Here is an 18,759-nt window from a genome sequence, read left to right on the forward strand (position 1 = left end):
TTTCTCAGCCAATGTGATAAGAGTCAGAAAGTAAAATGCATACCAATTTCTTTATTCTTTTCCCCAGAACAAAAAGGCTTTTATTAAAACAGAAGTAACTGCTATATGTACAGTATGTGCTGCAGGTATAGCAAATGCACACTTAAACACCATTAACATGAATGGTTTAGTGAGATCACCATGTAACGCAACAGGTCACGGTGTACGAGTATGTAGTATTAAATAATAACATTAAAAGAGGAAGGCAATGCTTATAGGAAAGGATAAGCACCAGAGTGAAAGAAACAGCTTCCCATTGAAGAGGTCTACAGTATCTTGAATGCAACTCCTTGGTTTGTGAAAGATCCAGAACACAAACAGCAATGGAGGTTAATGTTGAATGTTAAACACAGACGAATACATGTATGTAAACATAAGCGTATAAAATTGAAATCATTTGCACACATTTATGCTGGATGCATCACTTTGTCCCCTTTCTAAGAAAAAGTCTGCAATTCAGCAATGCAGTACAATCCAAATGGAAACACCATGTGTTGGGTTTTTACTCAAAAAAGATCTTTAACATGCTCAGCCAGAGTACGCCTCAAAAGTCCCTCTGTGCTTTTGTGTTTTGCTTAACAAATACATTTCAGATTTGAAAGCACTGGATTTTGACATTCTTGGGGAGAATGTCATTTCTCACACTACCTTGCTTTCTGATGGCAAACCAAGGCTTATTTAGATTGATCTGCTTTGTCATCTTGGCCCAGAATCACTTCGACCTCAGCCGTGTGCCTTGAGCTCTCTTCTGTAAACAAGATAACCAGCATTGTTATGGGACTGGTACAAATGATTTCCAATTACCTTAAAAGTAAAATAAATAAATAACTGTACACAATCAATACATTCCATTACCTTTGAGGACATTGCTGTTCTGCCACAGCTGACTGGTGAAGAAGCGCTCCCTCACTGCCACTTGTTCATCCCAGGCCTTTAGGATGCGTTGACGCTCAGCCTCTTCCAATGACAGAGTGCCAGGGTGGGTTTCCTCTATATGAGCTCTCACTCCCTCTGCACTAAAGGTGTACTGCTGTTCCCCACACACCATGCACACCAGCAGCTGGTTTACAGGATCATAATCCATGAGGTAGGTGCTTCTCCACTTGTCCTCTGACAAGGGCTCATCTGAGCCATCATCATCATCATCAGCAAGATAACATACTTCTGCTTCATCTGGAAAGAGATATGATCACTAGAGATGAGTAAAGGCAACAGACTGCCATCAGAAAGCTCCACCAAGCACCAAAATTGACCAAATATCATTTGTTTCAGAAAGTGTTGAGCCAATCAAAATTGGCTTCATAAAAACTGTATGCAAGGTTAATGGCTGGCAGGTTAGAATGGTAGCAGTTGTATTTGACCATGAAAATGTTTTCAGACTAATAAATGTTTTCATTTTTAAATGTCTATGTGAACAATAAAAGGTGAAGGGCAATGATAATACTAGAAGGAAATACCAAAATTATATGCTAATTATATGCTTTATAAAAGCTTTTAAGTTAAGGAATGCTATACCTTTATCTGATGTAGTCTGACACTCTTCAGGCCTGTAGTCCAGTCTCTCTGGTGGGATGCTGCAAAGCAAAACAAAAAAAAAAACCTGGACTGTCAAATGATGACATTAACATACAATCCCCTCTGAAATTATTACAATGGCAAGGCCAAGTCTTTAGTTTTTTTTTTTCTATACACTGACAACATTAGTTGAGAACTAAAGATGAATATGAGACAATACATCAGAATTTCAGCTTTTATTTCCTGATATTTACATCTAGATGTAGTAAACAACTTAGAACATGGCACCTTTTGTTTGAATCCCCTATCTTTCAAGTGATCAAAATATACTGGAACATGTGATTGACAGGTGTTTCTTGTTACCCAGGTGTGCCCTGTTAGAGTGACTGTTTAAACAATTAAGAGCTCTTATTGTCTACTCTTGGTTTGAGCTGTGGGTTTCACATGTGAAGATCACATTTGTTGTTAAAAAGGATAAACCAACATGAAGATCAGAGAGCTGTCTATGGGAGAAAAGCAAGCCAATATGAAGCTGAGAAAAGAGGGAAAAATCGATCAAAAGCATTGGGCACAGCCAATAAACAATTTGGAATTTCATGCAAAAGAAAGAAACCACTGGTGTACTGACAACCAGACATCAAACAGATCGACCAAGGAAATCAGCAGTTGATGACAAACATCATGAAAGCTGTGAAGAAAAACTTTCAAGAGTAGAAATATAGAGCCCTTACCACAAGATGCAAGTCACTCATCAGCAGTAAAAACTGGAAAGCCAGATTGAAATTCAAAAAGAAATACAGAGATGAACCACACAAGTTCTGGAACCAAGATTAACCTCTACCAACATGATTAAAAGGCCAAAGTGTGGAGAAAGAAAGGATCTGCTCATGATCCAAAACACACAAGCTCATTGGTCAAGCATGGTCGAGGTAACGTAATGGCTTGGGTTTGCATCGCTGCTTCTGGAACACACTCACTAATCTTTCTTGATGATGTCTACAGAAATGTTCTGTCTCTTGATGATGTCTACAGAAATGCATCCAATCTAATTGGAAGGAACCTCATCATACAGCAAGACACTGACCCAAAACACACTGCCAACTCAACAAAGGATTTTATTGTGGGTGGGGGAGCAGGATGAGTGGAAGGTTTAGACTGGCCAAGTTACCAAATCATCAGACATTAACCCAACTGAGCAAGCATTTCACCACCTGAAGAGGAGACTGAATGCAGAAACTCTCCGAAACAAACAACAACTGAAAGAAACTGCGGAACAAGTCTGGAAAATCGTCACAAAAGAGGACACAACAGTTAGGTGATGTCAGTGGGTCACCGGCTTGGTGCAGTTATTGCAAGCAAGTATTAATGCAACCAAATATTTAGTGTTATTTACTTTAAGACTTTCTGTTACAAAACTTTTGCTCACCTAAAATTGTGCCATGTTCTAAATTGTTTAAACACATCTAGAGGTAAATATCAGGAAATAAAAGCTGAAATTCTAATATACTGCCTCATGTTCATCTTTTGATCTCAAACCCAAATGTCTTCACTGTATAGCAAAAACAAAATAATTGGCCTTGCTGTTCCAATATTTTCTGAGGGGATTATATAAAGCTATGAAGCTACTACCAGCTTGTACTGGTTTCCCAGGCAGTGCAACTTTCTTAGCAACTAACGGTTTAACTCAAAAGTAAGAGGAGCTACTTATGTGCATCAATACAGACTATGGAAAATAAGCAAATACTCGAATACCTGCCCTTGTTTGATTTTGCATAACCATATCCACTTTATCCTCTCCTTATAATGTTTCTGGTGAGGAAGGATCATGTTTCCACCCTCAACAAAAAGAGTTTGGTGTTGAGTCTGAGCTGTGGTGTTCTCTTGTCACATGTAAAAACATTTGAGCTCGCGTCACTAACGTGTTTAAATGCAACATGACTTTTTGTGTTCAAGTTATAGTTCTTGTGTTGCACTGTGCTGTATTATGTCAGTTTGCACAGACATTATTACCCTTGATTATGAAAAGATTATCTGGCTTTCATCCAAGCTGATTAATATGCGTAGTGAAAATAGGTTCTACCAACAGCCAGATCACTTCCTCCGTTTGCATGTTTATAGTGCAGCAGATTTCGAGAGAGTTGTATGCGCTGACAGGTTGAGGTGCTTGTTGAATAAGTGAAGTAAAAAAAAAAAAAGTTAGTGACAATTAAAATTAAATAACAGCTTAATGAACCTGCCTGTCCAATGGGAAACGGATAGCCTAGATATGTAATCTGCTTGTCCCAAGCACACGTGCTATTGATTTATCCACTCCTGATGTCTATCACTATAAAACATGTATACTGCATGATGGATCTGTATATTTTATAGGTGTATCATTGTCTCCTTCTTTCTCTATGGACCAGGACAGTTGCCTGAACCCTACTGCAGCAACTGAAAGAGCTGCTTGAAAAGAATTTTTTTTTTCACCATGGTTACCCTCATATTCTTCTTTTCATTGTTTGTTTCCTCTTACCAACACAGCCCACATCCAAAAATATAGATGTCAAAAGGGAAGTTAGACATCTTCATTTGAATCGGTAGCTGAAGAGAAGAATACACTTCCCTGTTCATTTCTACTAGATATTTATGGACAAACTTTACACATGCTGTTGTGTATTAAGTTCTAAATTTACTATCCTGACAAAAGATCTGTCAATTTTTGGGCACAGTGTTTATAAAATATGTTTGACTCAGCTTGCACTGAGTTGTGGAGGTCAGCCAGTTCTGGATAGATGAACACTGGTTCTAAAATTGTTTTAATTTTTATACAATAATATTCTGTTTTTAACTGCATATAGAAGCGATTCTTTTTTCATGTTTACATTAAAGACCATTTGGTTTTATTGGGGGTAAAAAAACAAAAACATAACTCCATGTTGTAAGAAAATTAAAAAAGAAAAATGTTTAAGGGATGAATGATTTTTATAGTCAGTGTATATTGTACCATATTACCATACCATAACCATATAACTTGAGGTGCTCATATGAAAATAGGTAGAAGGTCAATGGTGTGTGTTTTTATTGTATTTTTATGAATTAGTCAGTTAAATACTCTTAACATGGTTTAACATAGGCACAGATTTCCCACTGCCCCTGAATCAAAGTAAATAATGTTAGGCTGCTGGAACTACAGCACTTTATACAACTACATATTCACTTACCTTTGAACTACATGTGTAACGTTGTTTGACCAGCTATGTCTCGACTGGTTGAGTGATGTCTGGTGGCTGAGCGCTCTTTCCCGTGCCGCCTTCCGAGCTCGCTGCTCCTGCTTCTTTATTCTCCAGTGCATCCTCTTCCTTTGTATAACATCATCGGGATCTAGTTCTTGATTTGCGGTTATCTTTAATTGGCTTTGATTACTTCTTAATTTGGTCATTGAGGACCCTCTAGTCTGTATTCGAGGATCTGACAGCTTTACATGACTCATTGGCATGGAGGTCACAGTACCTGGTCTGGTGGCTGAAGTAGGAACATTTCCCTGAACCTGTTGCTGCCATTTGTTCACCTGAGACACCTCTGAAAATTTAGGCTTACCCTTCTGTCCTTCAAACAAAAGCTGTCTTGCCTCATTTGATCGCTGTTGGTTAGATGATGCAGTCGGACTTAACACAGGCCGGGTGGGACGTGAAGTGACACTGGGTAAAATAACAGGATTGTTTAGGGCTGTGTGATTCATCTTCTGAGCCACAGGTGGGTGAATGACTTGAGAGGTGCCACATTTCCTCTGTATTTGATGAAAGAGAAAAGAAAACAGCAAAAAAAAAAAGATTATTTTGATACTCAATTTATTTACACTTACAGTTAAAGGAATATCTCCACAATGTACAATCTGCACAACTGAAGTAAGATGCAATACCTGTGAAGAATGCAGAGCATTTGTTCCTCTCTCCATCTCTTTGGCCTTCCTTGCTCTCTGTTGCCTTTTCATTACTCGCCAGTATTCTCTCTTTCTTTGGAGATCACTGTTCTCATTTAGCTGATGACCTCCACGGGCCTGAGGAGGAAAATTCCGCTGGGGTCCTGAAGTTTTGCCACTATGTACTGAAGTGCCCCTGTGTAAGGGGGTCACACACACAGCCACAGGCAGTTCGCATCTTTCATCTCGTGGACCTTTACTGAAGCATGTGGCAGTACAAGGAAGCTGACTTGAGGACTCACTGCATGAAAGGACAATACCGTCAGAAGAAAAGTCATGTGCCTGCAGGGGAGAATGACAAGGAGATGGACTCTGTTTGACCACTACAGAAGAGTACGTGTCTGCAGAGAATTCCTGAGTTGTTGTAAGGTCAGGCTTTCTGGCTGTTTCTTTCTCCTCCTGAAGAAAGGGTTTATCTTCAGTTTTACAAGGCAAAAGCTCACCTTTATCTATAGAAGAGCTATTAAAGTCACCTACTGAGTTAAGAGATTCTTCCAGGAGCTTTTTCATAGATGCCACCACCAAGAGAGTGGTGGACTGACTGTCACTATTCGAACAAGGCTCTGCCTCAGCACTATTCTCAGGGCAGGATGGTGCAGATTTTATTTCTTTAATATTCACAGTCTGATTTTGTTCTGTGAGGGAACATACCATGGCTATTGAAGGATAAATGGGTTCTTGTTTTGTGGCATCACATGGGGTTGAGACCAAACCTGGGGTAACATCTGAACAGGAATCAAAGCTCTTCAACTCTGTCTTATAAGTTGTCCTATTCTCTGCAATTAGGTCTTCAGTCTGGGTGGCTTCTGTTGAGCTTGTAAGAATCGTCGCATCCTCTGTACCACTGGTTATTTTTGACCCAACCACAGAATCAAAAGCAGTAATGTTCTGACCCGTTGACCTTCGAGTTCGTCGCTGATTTGTTGATACATTTGTGTTATTGGGAATGCTATGTAGAACAGGTCTAGCTCTGGTCCTAATGAGATTTTGTGACATAGGTGGACCAGATGACCCCGGTGATTTCACAGCTGATAAACTGCAGCTTATGGCAGGTGGACCCTTCTCAGCTGTATGTGAGATTGTGACCGTTACTGTGCCATCCTCTTTGATAAAGCTACTAATAGGATTAGAGGTGTTGAGCAGTGTGTTTTTGTTTGGTTGTGACATTTTCTGGAGGCCTGTTGGTGTCTTTCGCATTTGCTCCATTATGCTCTGGTATCGCTTTGCACGCCAGTTAAATGCATCCCGGTCCTTCAAGCGGCCTTTCAATGCCAAAGAACGCTTTGCTCTTTGCTCCCGCTTTTTGATACGCCAATACTCCCTTTGCTTGGCAAGCCGCTCCTCAGCTGTCTCATTCCCTTGTGGTAGACCACGCCGCCTTTGAATTCGGACAAACTTCTGTTGCGGCATTTTGGATTGCCCAATTGCTTGGGTAGATCTTAAAGGCTGCAAAGAAACCCCTGAAGATATGGCCATATGATTTCGTTTTGAATCCTGAAATTGATTTGTGTTATAAACTGAAACAGAGGAGAGGTTTTTGGCTAGTAACCTGTGCCTTTCAGCTAGTTTTAAAACCACTGTTTGTGGTTTATAGGGTCTTGGGGGTGATAATTTCTCTCTTTCCACTCTGACTCCATAATGTAATGGTTTTCCAGCACTCTGTCTTGAGTCAACAGACATCACCGAGTTACGTTGCTTGGCTCCTCTCAAAGCCATTGTGTTCACAGCGGATAATGAATGTGCTGGGGCAGCACAGGAAAGCTTCTCTGTTTCCTGTTGTCCTTTTTCAAAACATTGCAGCTTCTCTCGATCCATCTTCAGCTTCTCGGCACGTTTTGCCCTTTGCTCTCGTTTTTTGATACGCCAGTTCTCCCTACGTTTAGCAGCTTTCTCCTCTTCAGTCATGGCCACTTCTGTGGTTTTGCACATGACCATGCTGCATACTGGAACATTGGCACCAGCATTTTTATTTGTATTGGTACCATTTCTTGCTAGGATGCGCTGGTCTTTATCAAACTTGCATTCCACAAAGGCCAAGGACTTGGGTGTTACACAGCATTTAATTTGAGGGGCTTGTTTGCTGCACTTTGGTGCTAGCTGGGATACAGCACTTATCTGAGAAATGCTTGAGAGGTTGCCGTTAAAGGCTGATGATCTGTTCAGTGTATGTCGAGGTGTTATGCTGTTTGGGTGTACCTTTATGCATGCTGCAGGCACTGGTAAGCCCTTGGTGAGTGGTGCTCCATTAAGTTTGGCCATGGAAGCACCGATGTTTGATTCTTCAGTGGTCAAGTTTTTCATCTCCTTTTTACAAATCACCATACCCTTGGTCTGATTTTGTGCCACACGTGTTTGGTATGAACCATCATTATTAAGCAAAGTAGGTCTAAATTCAGAACGAGACATTTGTGGAACATGTCCATCTCTACACACAGTTTTACAGATTCCTGTGTTTGGCGCTTTAACCTTCTTCTTGGCCTTGGATAGCTTTGCTCTTTGCTCCCTTTTCTTAGTCCTCCAGTATTCCCTTTTAGAGGCCAGAGTGACTTCATCGAATTCCGACACAGGCCGGTATCGGTGCCTCATCAAGGTCGTTGTCTTAGACATACCTACTGTTTGTTCCCTGCTCCCTCACCACAGTTTAATGATGTACACATCAAATCCAACAAAGAAGGTGTCCGTTGTTAAGACAGATGCTTTCTCTGCAACAGTCACATTATATTTTATTTGTGGCTGTCTTCATTCCTGTGTTTACTTAAAATTAGGCTTACAGTAAATGACTGCAGCATGGTTCCTATTTTTCCAAAAACTGCATCCAAGAGCAAAACCTGCAAACAAACAAAAAACTAAATCAGTTTTTATTGCATAACTTGTAATGAGCACGTCCAACATTCAGACATTTGTTTTATGTTGATACAAAGTGACCAGACCTATGTTTGCTCTGTTGTAGAGAGTGTAGAAATATTTAAATGCTATACAAATTTAAGTAACGTTAAAATCCAACTCAATCCAAGATAGACTGAAGTATGTACAGTGTAGTGGTAGCTCAGTGGTTAAGATGATTGACTACTAATCGATGGTTATGAGTTCAAACCCAAGCACTGCCATCCTGCCACTGTTGGGCCCTCAAGCAAGGCCCTAAACCCTCAAATGCTCAGATGTACAAATAAGATAAATGTAAGTCGCTCTGGATAATAGCGTCTGCCAAATGATATAAATGTTGAGGGTTTATGTGTAATACTACTACAAGACTTTGCTTTGGTTTCCAGTCTGTACCTCTGGCTTCAGTTACTGACGTATACCTTAAAATTCATCTGCAACATCCAACAAAGTTAGATTAAATCTGAATATTTGGCTACATGCTAAATTGAAATTGATTAGTATAGATAGTGTATATATACACACACACACACACACTTACACTATAGCATATACAAATTGTATGAAAAATGTACGGCTAAAAAATCCACTTAGAAATCCTGCAGACAAGCATTGTAGTTACTGTAGTTTGTGCTCATATTGTCTATATAACTACTTTTTAAGAGCAGTATTTGCATTTGGGGTGGGGGTCTAGTTTGTTTTCTTGTTTGTTTTCAGGCAGAATAATTACTACATAAATACACGTATAGGCGCATGACATTTTATTTATCTACAGTAGGCCTACATTTAGCTAGCCAGTTGACTGCTTTGGTATATCAATATACAAATCTGCATGTTTGAGACGGTTAATCAATCATTTTCCGCCATTTTGAATGTTATTGCCAACTAGTCAAATGTATAACGTATTTGTCTGCTTATGATATGTGTTGCTTGAAAGAAAAGTAAAAGAAACAAAGAAAAAGAAGAAAGAAAGGTAAATAAATTCAAATAAAGGGAAAGAAAACGAAAGAAAGAAAATAACGAAAACAAAAATAGCTAAATGCAGTTATAGTGAAGCGGATGCATAGGGGACACACACACACACACAGCCACTTTAAATCGCATCTCTTCGCCAGTGTTTGTCATTTGTTTTGACGTCGGCTCTCTTTCATTCTTTTATTTATTGTATTATTATTGTTATTATTATGTCTACACGAATGTGCTTTTTTGAATAAACGACTTGAAAAGCGCGCTGTGAAAAATAACAATACACGGTCGTTGTCTGGAACCGAACAGCTACAATGTTATCAATTCTTCTTCCTCCTCTTGTCCTCGCGTCTCTCCGGCCGCTCACTGCCGCCTTTGAAGTAAAATCACGCGGCGGTTGAAAGCGATTGCTTAAGACAAGTGTAAAAAATATATATACATGCACGTGTATTACCTGGCGATCAGGCTTAACTTCCCTGGACTGTTTACAGACGCTTAGACAGGAGTCCAGTTAGGACAGTGGGGTTCACTTCCCGGATCACCCTTTCTCTCCCGCTGCTGCCATGTAGTGCAAAGTACCAGGATGTGAGAGCTCGCGCCCTACTGCTACTGCGCGTGTTCGCGGAAATGTAGAGCACTCTTAAAGCGACAATGCACTGTAAACAGAAAAGAAATCCAGTAGCAAATTTACCATCCATCAAGCTCTTTATCAGTGGAACAACTGATTAATGAGTTATTTTTCCATATCCACTATGCATTTTTCCACACCGCTTATCCTACACAGGGTCGCAATGGAAGCTGGAGTCTATTCCAGGGAACTCGGGGCACAAAGTGGGGGACACCCTGGATGGGGTACTAACCCATTGCAGGGCACAATCACACATGCATTCAGACGCTACAGATAATTTGGAATCAACCTACAACACGTGTCTTTGGACTGGGGGAGGAAACTGGAGTACCTTGATGAAACCCCCAAAGCACGGGGAGGGCATGTAAGCTCCGCACACAAAGGACTAAGGTGCGATTCGAACCCCCAACCCTAGAGGAGTGAGCCTAATGTGTTAACCCCTAAAGTAGGGTTCACATTGTATGATTTTGGCCACGATTTGGTCGACTGAGACAAATTTTGAGAATTCTAAAAAATTCCTATAATCCATCCATCCATCTTTTATACCGCTTAATCCTTTTCAGGGTCACGGGGAAACCTGGAGCCTATCCCAGGGAGCATTGGGCACGAGGCAGGATACACCCTGGACAGGGTGCCAATCCATCGCAGGGCACAATCACTTACATATTCACACACCCATTCTTACACTACGGACACTTTGGACATGCCAATCAGCCTACCATGCATGTCTTTGGACTGGAGGAGGAAACCGGAGTACCTGGAGGAAACCCCTGCAGCACAGAGAGAACACACAAATTCCGTACACACAGGGCCACAGTGGGAATCAAACCCCCAACCCTGGAGGTGTGAGGCGAACGGGCAAACGTGCTAACCACTAAGCCACCGTGCACCCAAAATTCCTATAATCCTAGGCCAAAATCTGTAGCCTTTGATCGCTTGTTTGACATGTTCCCCGACAGCAGATTAATGGCCACTGCGATCAAAATTTTCCACTGATTAAATTCTGGCAGTGTTGGAAGATTTGAGGCATTAATCACAACTGAGATCCAATGTGATATGGCTTACAGCAGGGATCATGTTTGTACAGTCTGACAAGCAACAGTCACAAACAACTATTAAATATCAAACAGTGTGCACCCGGATTAAATCACTGTGCCCCTGGGCCAATCTTTAACCATTTTATCCTGTTGAGGGATAAATCCAGGACCTCTTCTATGAACACTGGGTATGAGGTGGGGCTAAACCATGGATGGGGCACCAATACATCACTGGGCATGATGCACACACACACACACACACACACACACACACACACATTAGCATCCTATCTTAACAATGTTTCTGTCAGTACATGCCATGAAAGAAAAATAATTCAAATGTCTAATATCTGTAGCTAGTGTCAAAGTCATTGACTATGTGTGAGTAATTGTGATTGTGATGTATATATGTATATATAAAATATACAGAATTACCTACAAACCTGAAACATGAAGAAAATTCTAGATATTAACTTCATGATATAAAGTGAATTCTAAAGTAGGAATATGCAATTATGCAGTTAAGTCCATATATTTCTGGCGAATACACTAATTAGCACAAGACCCACCTAACTAAGTGTGACAGAAAGAAAATTACCACTAAGCGACTACTGCTAATAATGTCACTAATCTAATACTTTATGGCATTATACAATTCTGTAAATGTTACACTGTAAAACAACTCAAAGTGTGTGAAAATATTTTAAAATGGTGTAAACTGACAGATGTTCCCAGTGCAGGTTAGGAATTCAGTTGAAATACTTAATACAACCATTGTGTAGTAACTGATTCTGTATGTTCTAGCATTTAGGGCTTTTCTTAGACATGATCATTAATAACTAGACATGATTTCTTATTCATGGGCAGAGGAAATATATAGGAGGGATGGTACCAAAACTAGACGTTTTTGTAAAAGCAAATATAAACACTGACCAAAAAAAAAAACCTGATCAAAAATCACATTAATAAATATTTTGCTAATCGCAGATACATAACTAAGAGGCCAAAGTCTAAACTGTTGTATTGCTTAAATTGAACTGCAGGAGATTACAGATAAACTGTTGTAGGTGAAATGGTGTACTGCAGCTGAACTGAACTGTATCTGTACGGCAGTAGCTGAGTGGCCCCGTCCGGAAACCACGTGACCGCATACTGTCTCTTTAAATTTACCCAGGAGCCCCTTAAGGAGCCCCAGGGGCCCCAAAGCTCGGCTCCCCACCCTGAAGACAAGCGGAGCCTCTGAAAAACACACACAGGAGGCCATCTGGAACATTTGATGAGTATTTAATAAGTACTTCGATCGGATGAAGTGCGAATTGAAACTCGCGTGGACGTGTAAAAGTTGAGTGAAGTTGAGCCGCGTGCACACCGCGCACACAGAGCGACACCGCGCACACTTACACTTACAGGCGAATGCGTCTTCCTGCTGCTTTCACAAGCGATCAGCGCATGCTTCTTCGAAATACTGCGCCCGTAACAGCGTTTGGTACGCGGAGCGCGGATTTGGGTCGGTTTAACATCAGCTAGGCATGGAAGAAAACGAGTGCAGGGAGTCGGAGCCCGGGGTCCAGACGGAAAGCCTCTCATTGATAATAAGGGATGAGGAAGAGGAGGCCAGTCCGCCTTTCGGCGCTTCGGCACAGCTCGCAGCAGGTAAACACCGCCGCGTTCACAAGCAGAGTGCTGAAACAGATCGAACAGCAGTGTGTGTTTGCTGCGTTAATCCGGCTGATGAACAATAGCGCACAGCAGCATGGCCCCTTGCCTTCACGGGCTCCACTATAAACAAAGGCGGAATCCAGTGCCATGCCATGCCTGTACAGCTGTGCGCAGTCGCCACCCAGCGGAAATGAGCGCATCTACCGATTGTCCCTGCGGAAGTAAACGGTGCCGCTGTACGGACAGGCCACAGGTTCCCAACCCTGGTCCTGGAGAGCCCTCTGTGCTGCGTTTTTAGTGTTTTTCCATGCTCATCTTCCTCACTCCGACTCCAAAAGAGCTGTTCATTAGCTGATTAGTTGAATCAGGTGTGTTGGGAGCAGGAAAAAAACCCCACTAAAATGTGCAGAGGACCAGGATAGGCAACCTGAAAGCTGTGTAGGCTGAGTGTGGGTATAAAAGTACAGCATAGTTTGCATAACAAAACTGCCTGGTGCTAGAATAAAACTGTCCAGGGCAGTGGATTAAACTGACAAATTCCTACGGCACTCGTGCGTGGTCATTTAACTGAGTTGATCAGTCAGATGTTAATTAGTAATACGCCGACTAAACCTGATGATTACCCAGGCAGGAAAATCACCAAATTGTGGCCCTCTACTTCCACATGTGACACACCAGAGTGATTTACACCAGTTGTATCGGAATTATCTTTTTATCTTGCAAATATACTACATCCTTATATTAAACAGGTCATAGGAATATAAACTTGAGCTTAAAGTTGATATGTTTTCTTTTTGTTTTGCTCCAGGTGAAGATGACATGACCAATGGACACAATAGAGATGACAGTCAAGCTGGTCTGATCACTCATGTGGACTCACCAGGGACGAGCTACTGGAGTGTTTCGGAGAGCCCTGAATCACCCTCCCTCCTGTCCCTTGTTCTGGGGCCATCTAGAAACAAAACATCTCCAGCCAAAGCAGGCTGGGCATCACGGACTGGCCACAGTCGTATCCCTGGTCGAGACCACCGCCGTTATTACCACGAGCACTGGAGAACCGAGTACCTGATGGATTTTGACCCCAAGAGAAATGGGATGATCTGCATGGTATGTGGCAGCTCCTTAGCCACTCTAAAGCTGAGCACCATTAAGAGACATATCAGACAGAAGCATCCTGATTCGTTGCTGTGGAGCGCGTCCGATAAGGAGGTGATCCGTTCAGGTTGGGAGAACCATCTGAATCTAGAGACTAGTCAGACATCCTGTGCAGATTCAGCCATCGCCTCAGAGCCGGAGGAGACGCTTGAATGTGCCAGTGAGACAGGTGCGTGATTCAACTTTAAAGTAGTTTTTCAGTGGGCCCAAGAAGCCTATATATTGTATTTACGTCAAATCTGTAAGGGTGGACGTGCATATGTAATAATAAGAAGTGGAAGTTCTATTTATATTGCGCAGAATTTACAGAGCAAAAATAAATGACGAAAAGAAAACCACAAAAGACAAAGAGAAAATAATGAGAATAAAGATTAAAGTACAATACAACAAATAGCTTAAAAGGATTAAATTTCAAGTTAAAATGTATTAATGATATATTACATGACATGTATTCTCTATAAAGAGGGTTTACACAAACATGCAGTATTATAAAACATACTGCTCATTGTAGATGTACGCTGCAGATATGACATAATCTCCCCACTTCCTCCAGACAAGCCTGGCAGTGCTGTGATAGTTAAAACTGAGTCCCAGTCTGAGCCTAGCGTGGTGAGCTCCTCATCGGCTCAGGAGACTCAGAGTGTGTTGACTGAGATACTAGAGCGCTACGTGAACGACTCGCTGCACGCCTGGTTCCGCCAGGAGTTCCTAATGGAGTACCAGGCAGAGGTGGGCAGGCTGGTGTGCATGGTGTGCAGCCGTCCCTTGCCCTCGCTTCACCTCGACCACATCAAGAGGCATGTGCTGGAGCAGCATCCCAACTCACTGGTGTACAGTGCAGGGGAGAAACATCGAGTCCTGCAGAGCTGGGCCCAAAGCCAGGGTGAGAGAACACCTGGAACTTTTGGACAGGAAAGTGTAGAGAAGCCACAGGAAGTGAAAGACTGGAATTAAAGGATGCATTGAAGTGGGGAAAAAACAGAAACAGGAACATGAAAGAATAGATGTATGAGGAAAGGGCTATTAAAAAAAAAGGCACTCTCCTGCATCATTAAGATTTCCCTTCACTAAAACACCAAATCGTCATCTAAACATTAAACTGTTTGTGTTGGATCAGGTCTTTGAAATATCCCGGACGACTGATCCGCAGGACTGAACTTGATTGGAGATTGAGTAGTTTTATCTTCTAATTTAATGTGGTTTCACTCATTACATATTCTGTTGCAGGTCACACACCATCTAGTTTGTTTTTCTTCCTTTTTATCTGGTCACATGTTCCTCAACTAACTCCTTCTTGCTCAATACCAGCCTTGCGCTCTGTCTTTTATGTACTGTGGCATCTCTACACTTCCAGCTCTGGAGTTGAGAACACACAACACACAATATACAGTATACAGTGTCACAGCTATTTTTGTCATTGTTCTGAATTAAGGTATGTTTGTATCTCCGTTCCATATATGTCCTTTCACAGACTCTGCAAGAGACTATATCAAGACAGAGCCAGACACCAAAGACCTGAGCGTGAACAGACGAGTACCGCTCCCTGCCACAGAGCCTGCCTCTCTCCAGCACATCACAGAGCCATCCGGAGGGTCTGGGAGGGAATCAGAAGACCCTTCTCACCACACCCCTAACAGCAGGTTAAAAAAAGGCAGCCCATGGCATCTACGGCTGGATTATTTGGTTGCTATTGGGCCTCCGAGCATGCCAGGCTGCTTCTGCATGGTGTGTTCCGAGGAGCTGCCAGTGGTGAGAGTCAGCAGCTTTCGCAGGCACATAGAGGACTGTCACCCTGAGACCAGCTATCTCAGCCAAAGAGAGAGAGAAGACATAGCCAGCGCCTGGACCCAGGAGGTGGCCACGGAGGAGCCGGAAACACATTCACAACAGGGTAAAGACACAAACTTCACTGAGTGAAGTAGCAGAACACTGAGCTGAATTGATCAAAGCCTAAAATTGTTTCTAGCCTCATGACATTACAAGACTAAAGTGGTTAAATGAGTACTCCAGATTTTCTAACCTAATCTCTATCCGGCGGGGGGGGGTTAGTGGTTAGCACACTTGCTTCGCACCTCCAAGGTTGGGGGTTTGAATCCTTCCTCCATCCTGTGTTGGTTCTCTGCATGTTCTCCCCGTGCTTCAGGGGTTTCCTCCGGGTACTCCGGTTTCCTACCCTATACAAAGATATGCACTGTAGGTTGATTGGCATTTCCAAATTGCCCGTGTGAATGTGTGTGTGATTGTGCCCTGCAATGGGTTGGCACCCTATCCAGGGTGTTCCCTGCCTTGTGCCCCTAATTCCCTATTATAGGCTCCAGGGGGTATATTACAGAAAGATCCTAACTTTAGAATCCTATTTTATCTGTTTGGTAACCATGGAAATTTCAGTTAGGACCTCATTTAGGACAACAGCTATTACAGAATAACATTTCCTAAGTGCATTATCTTATCTTAAGTACAGATAGGAAAAGTGTATTACAGAAGCATCCTAACATGACAAAAAAAAATCCTTAAAAGTGTCTTAACCTTAGTACAACCCGACTGGTGTCCTAATTTAAAATCTATTTTAAAGCCAACAATAACAGTCACATTACAATAGCCATGTCCGAGGACACCGTTACATTTATTAATGATGCAAGAGGAAGAACTGTGATTTTTTATGGTGGAAAGATTGGAGTACCCAGATGATGTGCTCTGCTTTGACAACAAAACAGTGATAAATAATTACAGACGTCCATGAAATATGATAATGCAGTTAGCACAAGAACTGCGACCATCGAACCGTCACCAGTCATAGTGCAAGTGATTTACTATTACTACAAAAGTTTACATCACAGCTGTTGGTTGTAGTTGGTTGCTTGGTAACAGACCTGAGAGTTGATTATCGAACTCGATGGAGCAGTTTAAGATTTCTTAAATAGAGATAAGATTTTGAAAGATAAGAATCGTAAATCAAGTTAAGATTTGCTTCTGTAATATGAATTTGTGAAAAATCCTAATTTAACCGATCAGATCTTAACTTAAGACTTGAGATAGAACATTTCTGTAATATGCCCCCAGGCTCCCCCATGACCCTGTGTAGCATAAGTGGTATGGAGCATGGATGGATGGATGGATGCATCTCCTAAAGGACAAAGCTAGAGCTTTTTTTTTTTTTTCCAAATACATTTGACCCAAGGATACATGAAAACTTTTCCAAAAACATTTAAACCAAATATTTATTATGTCTGTAGACTTGCATTATAAGTGAGTTTTGCATAAACAGGTTTTCCTTTCTCTTCATTTAGTGCAGGGAAACGTATCAACATTACTGACTGTTGAAATCACACATGCGCATATACTATATATGCGGTCAATAGAGATTAGGCTTCAAAGAAAAAACTAGACTATTCCTTTAATCCATAATATGGCTCGTATGCAACAGACATAACTTTCATTCCTGCAATGAAATTTGGTACATTTATTACAACTTTAGATTAACCACTCCTCTCTGTCTTTGGTTAAAGCTTCCCCCAGTGATGCACCCGTTAAAAGCAAGACGTTTTCCATAAAACCATTCGCCTGGCAGCGTGGCATCAAGAAGGAAGACAGGGAGAGGTCAAAGATCATGTCCGCGCCCATTATTGGGAGAAACGTCCACTACCCAGGCAAGGACCAGCGGCGTAACTACCAGGTGCGCTGGCGAATGGAGTACCTGATGGACTACGACTGCAGGAGGCACGGGCTGATCTGCATGGTGTGCCGCACCACTCTAGCGACTCTGAAGGTGAGCACGATCAAGAGGCACATCCAGCAAGTCCACCCTCACTCGCTGAACTACAGTGCCGAGGAGAAGCAGCAGGCAGTGGAGAGCTACAGCCAAGCGACGCTACACTTCGTTCACGCTGAAAACTGTTTCTCAGGCTCGGATCACAGTCACGTAGCACAGACTAACACTAAGGTTGAGATCGACCAGGTTTAATGAACAGTGAGGGTTGTGGCATGCTTTCTTGCACTCAGGAAGAAGATTGCTGGAACAAGCCAAAATATGATCTCCACAGCTTTTTAGTTGAGAATGAAAGCTTGATACAATTTTTTCTGTGCACTTTTTGTTTGTTTGATTTCACAACATGATTTCAATTATTAAGCAATGATCTTCTTGGAGTTGGAGAAAAGTAAAGTTGTTTCCTACAGAGGAATGATGTCACTGGCTTGAATACAAATGAAGGACCTAACAGGGCTCTACAGTGCAACCATTTCACTCGCATTTGTGACTGAAAAGTACTTTGTGCGACTGTGAAAAAAAAATATATTCGCACCGGTGCGAGTGACCTGGTCGGAGTTGTATAATACAATTAGAATAAAAACTGCAAGTCCAAAATGCATCTAGCTACAGTTACTTTCACTTCAATTTGCCGATCTCACAAACCGCCGTCTTTTATTGATCGCGCAAAATGACCTGAACCTGCGACTGTGACATGCTCGTGTACACACAGCGGCGTCGGGCAGAGTAAATTAATAATAATGCTAACACTACAAGGTGGGTTTAATTCAAACTTCTTTATTAAATAATTCCTCACCAATCATAATCAAGAATAACAACTGTTCAGTCTGTAGACACAGTACACTGCCGCTCTCCTTCACCAACTCTTATTGACCGCGCATTTACTTCATTTAAACTCACAGTTGCCAGATATAAACTAGAAAAGTCAACTCCAGTTTCCATGTTCTGATTTAATTCCCCCAAAAAAGCAGTATTATCAGCAGAATTATCAGCAGACATGGCAACACTGTACTGGGGAAACCCATCTAAAACTGATAAACAAACAAAACAAAACAAAAATGATAAAATGTAAAGACAGAAAATGTTATAAATAAAGTTATAAATCATTTAATATAAAAAAAAATGATATTATAATAAATTCATAAAATATAAATAA

At 41.6% G+C, this 18,759-nt stretch overlaps 2 protein-coding genes across 4 annotated transcripts; one reads left to right on the forward strand and one right to left on the reverse strand.

The window, feature by feature from the left end:
* Nucleotides 1-42: 42 nt before the first annotated feature.
* On the reverse strand, nucleotides 43-12,543 carry si:dkey-28a3.2 (uncharacterized). 2 transcript variants are annotated; one of them, XM_053628827.1, is made up of 7 exons: nucleotides 12,428-12,543; nucleotides 9,816-10,017; nucleotides 5,456-8,343; nucleotides 4,758-5,323; nucleotides 1,555-1,613; nucleotides 895-1,212; nucleotides 43-787 (listed from the first exon to the last, which is right to left on the reverse strand). In XM_053628827.1, exons 3-7 carry the CDS (start codon nucleotides 8,120-8,122, stop codon nucleotides 714-716), a joined length of 3,684 nt encoding a protein of 1,227 aa, XP_053484802.1. In that variant the 5' UTR covers nucleotides 8,123-8,343; nucleotides 9,816-10,017; nucleotides 12,428-12,543; the 3' UTR covers nucleotides 43-713. The 2 variants fall into 2 exon arrangements, with proteins under 2 accessions (XP_053484802.1, XP_053484803.1); XM_053628828.1 differs by having other exon boundaries at nucleotides 12,434-12,492.
* Nucleotides 11,478-18,457, forward strand: zfta (zinc finger translocation associated). Of its 2 annotated transcripts, XM_053628837.1 has the most exons (5): nucleotides 11,478-12,679; nucleotides 13,494-14,009; nucleotides 14,394-14,723; nucleotides 15,312-15,731; nucleotides 17,347-18,457. In XM_053628837.1, the coding sequence occupies exons 1-5, from the start codon at nucleotides 12,556-12,558 to the stop codon at nucleotides 17,799-17,801; spliced, it is 1,845 nt and encodes a 614-aa protein (XP_053484812.1). In that variant the 5' UTR covers nucleotides 11,478-12,555; the 3' UTR covers nucleotides 17,802-18,457. The 2 variants fall into 2 exon arrangements, with proteins under 2 accessions (XP_053484812.1, XP_053484813.1); XM_053628838.1 differs by lacking the exon at nucleotides 14,394-14,723.
* The last annotated feature ends 302 nt before the right edge of the window (nucleotides 18,458-18,759 follow it).

The sequence above is a fragment of the Ictalurus furcatus genome, chromosome 7 (genome assembly GCF_023375685.1).
Source record: "Ictalurus furcatus strain D&B chromosome 7, Billie_1.0, whole genome shotgun sequence".
Taxonomy (NCBI): domain Eukaryota; kingdom Metazoa; phylum Chordata; class Actinopteri; order Siluriformes; family Ictaluridae; genus Ictalurus; species Ictalurus furcatus.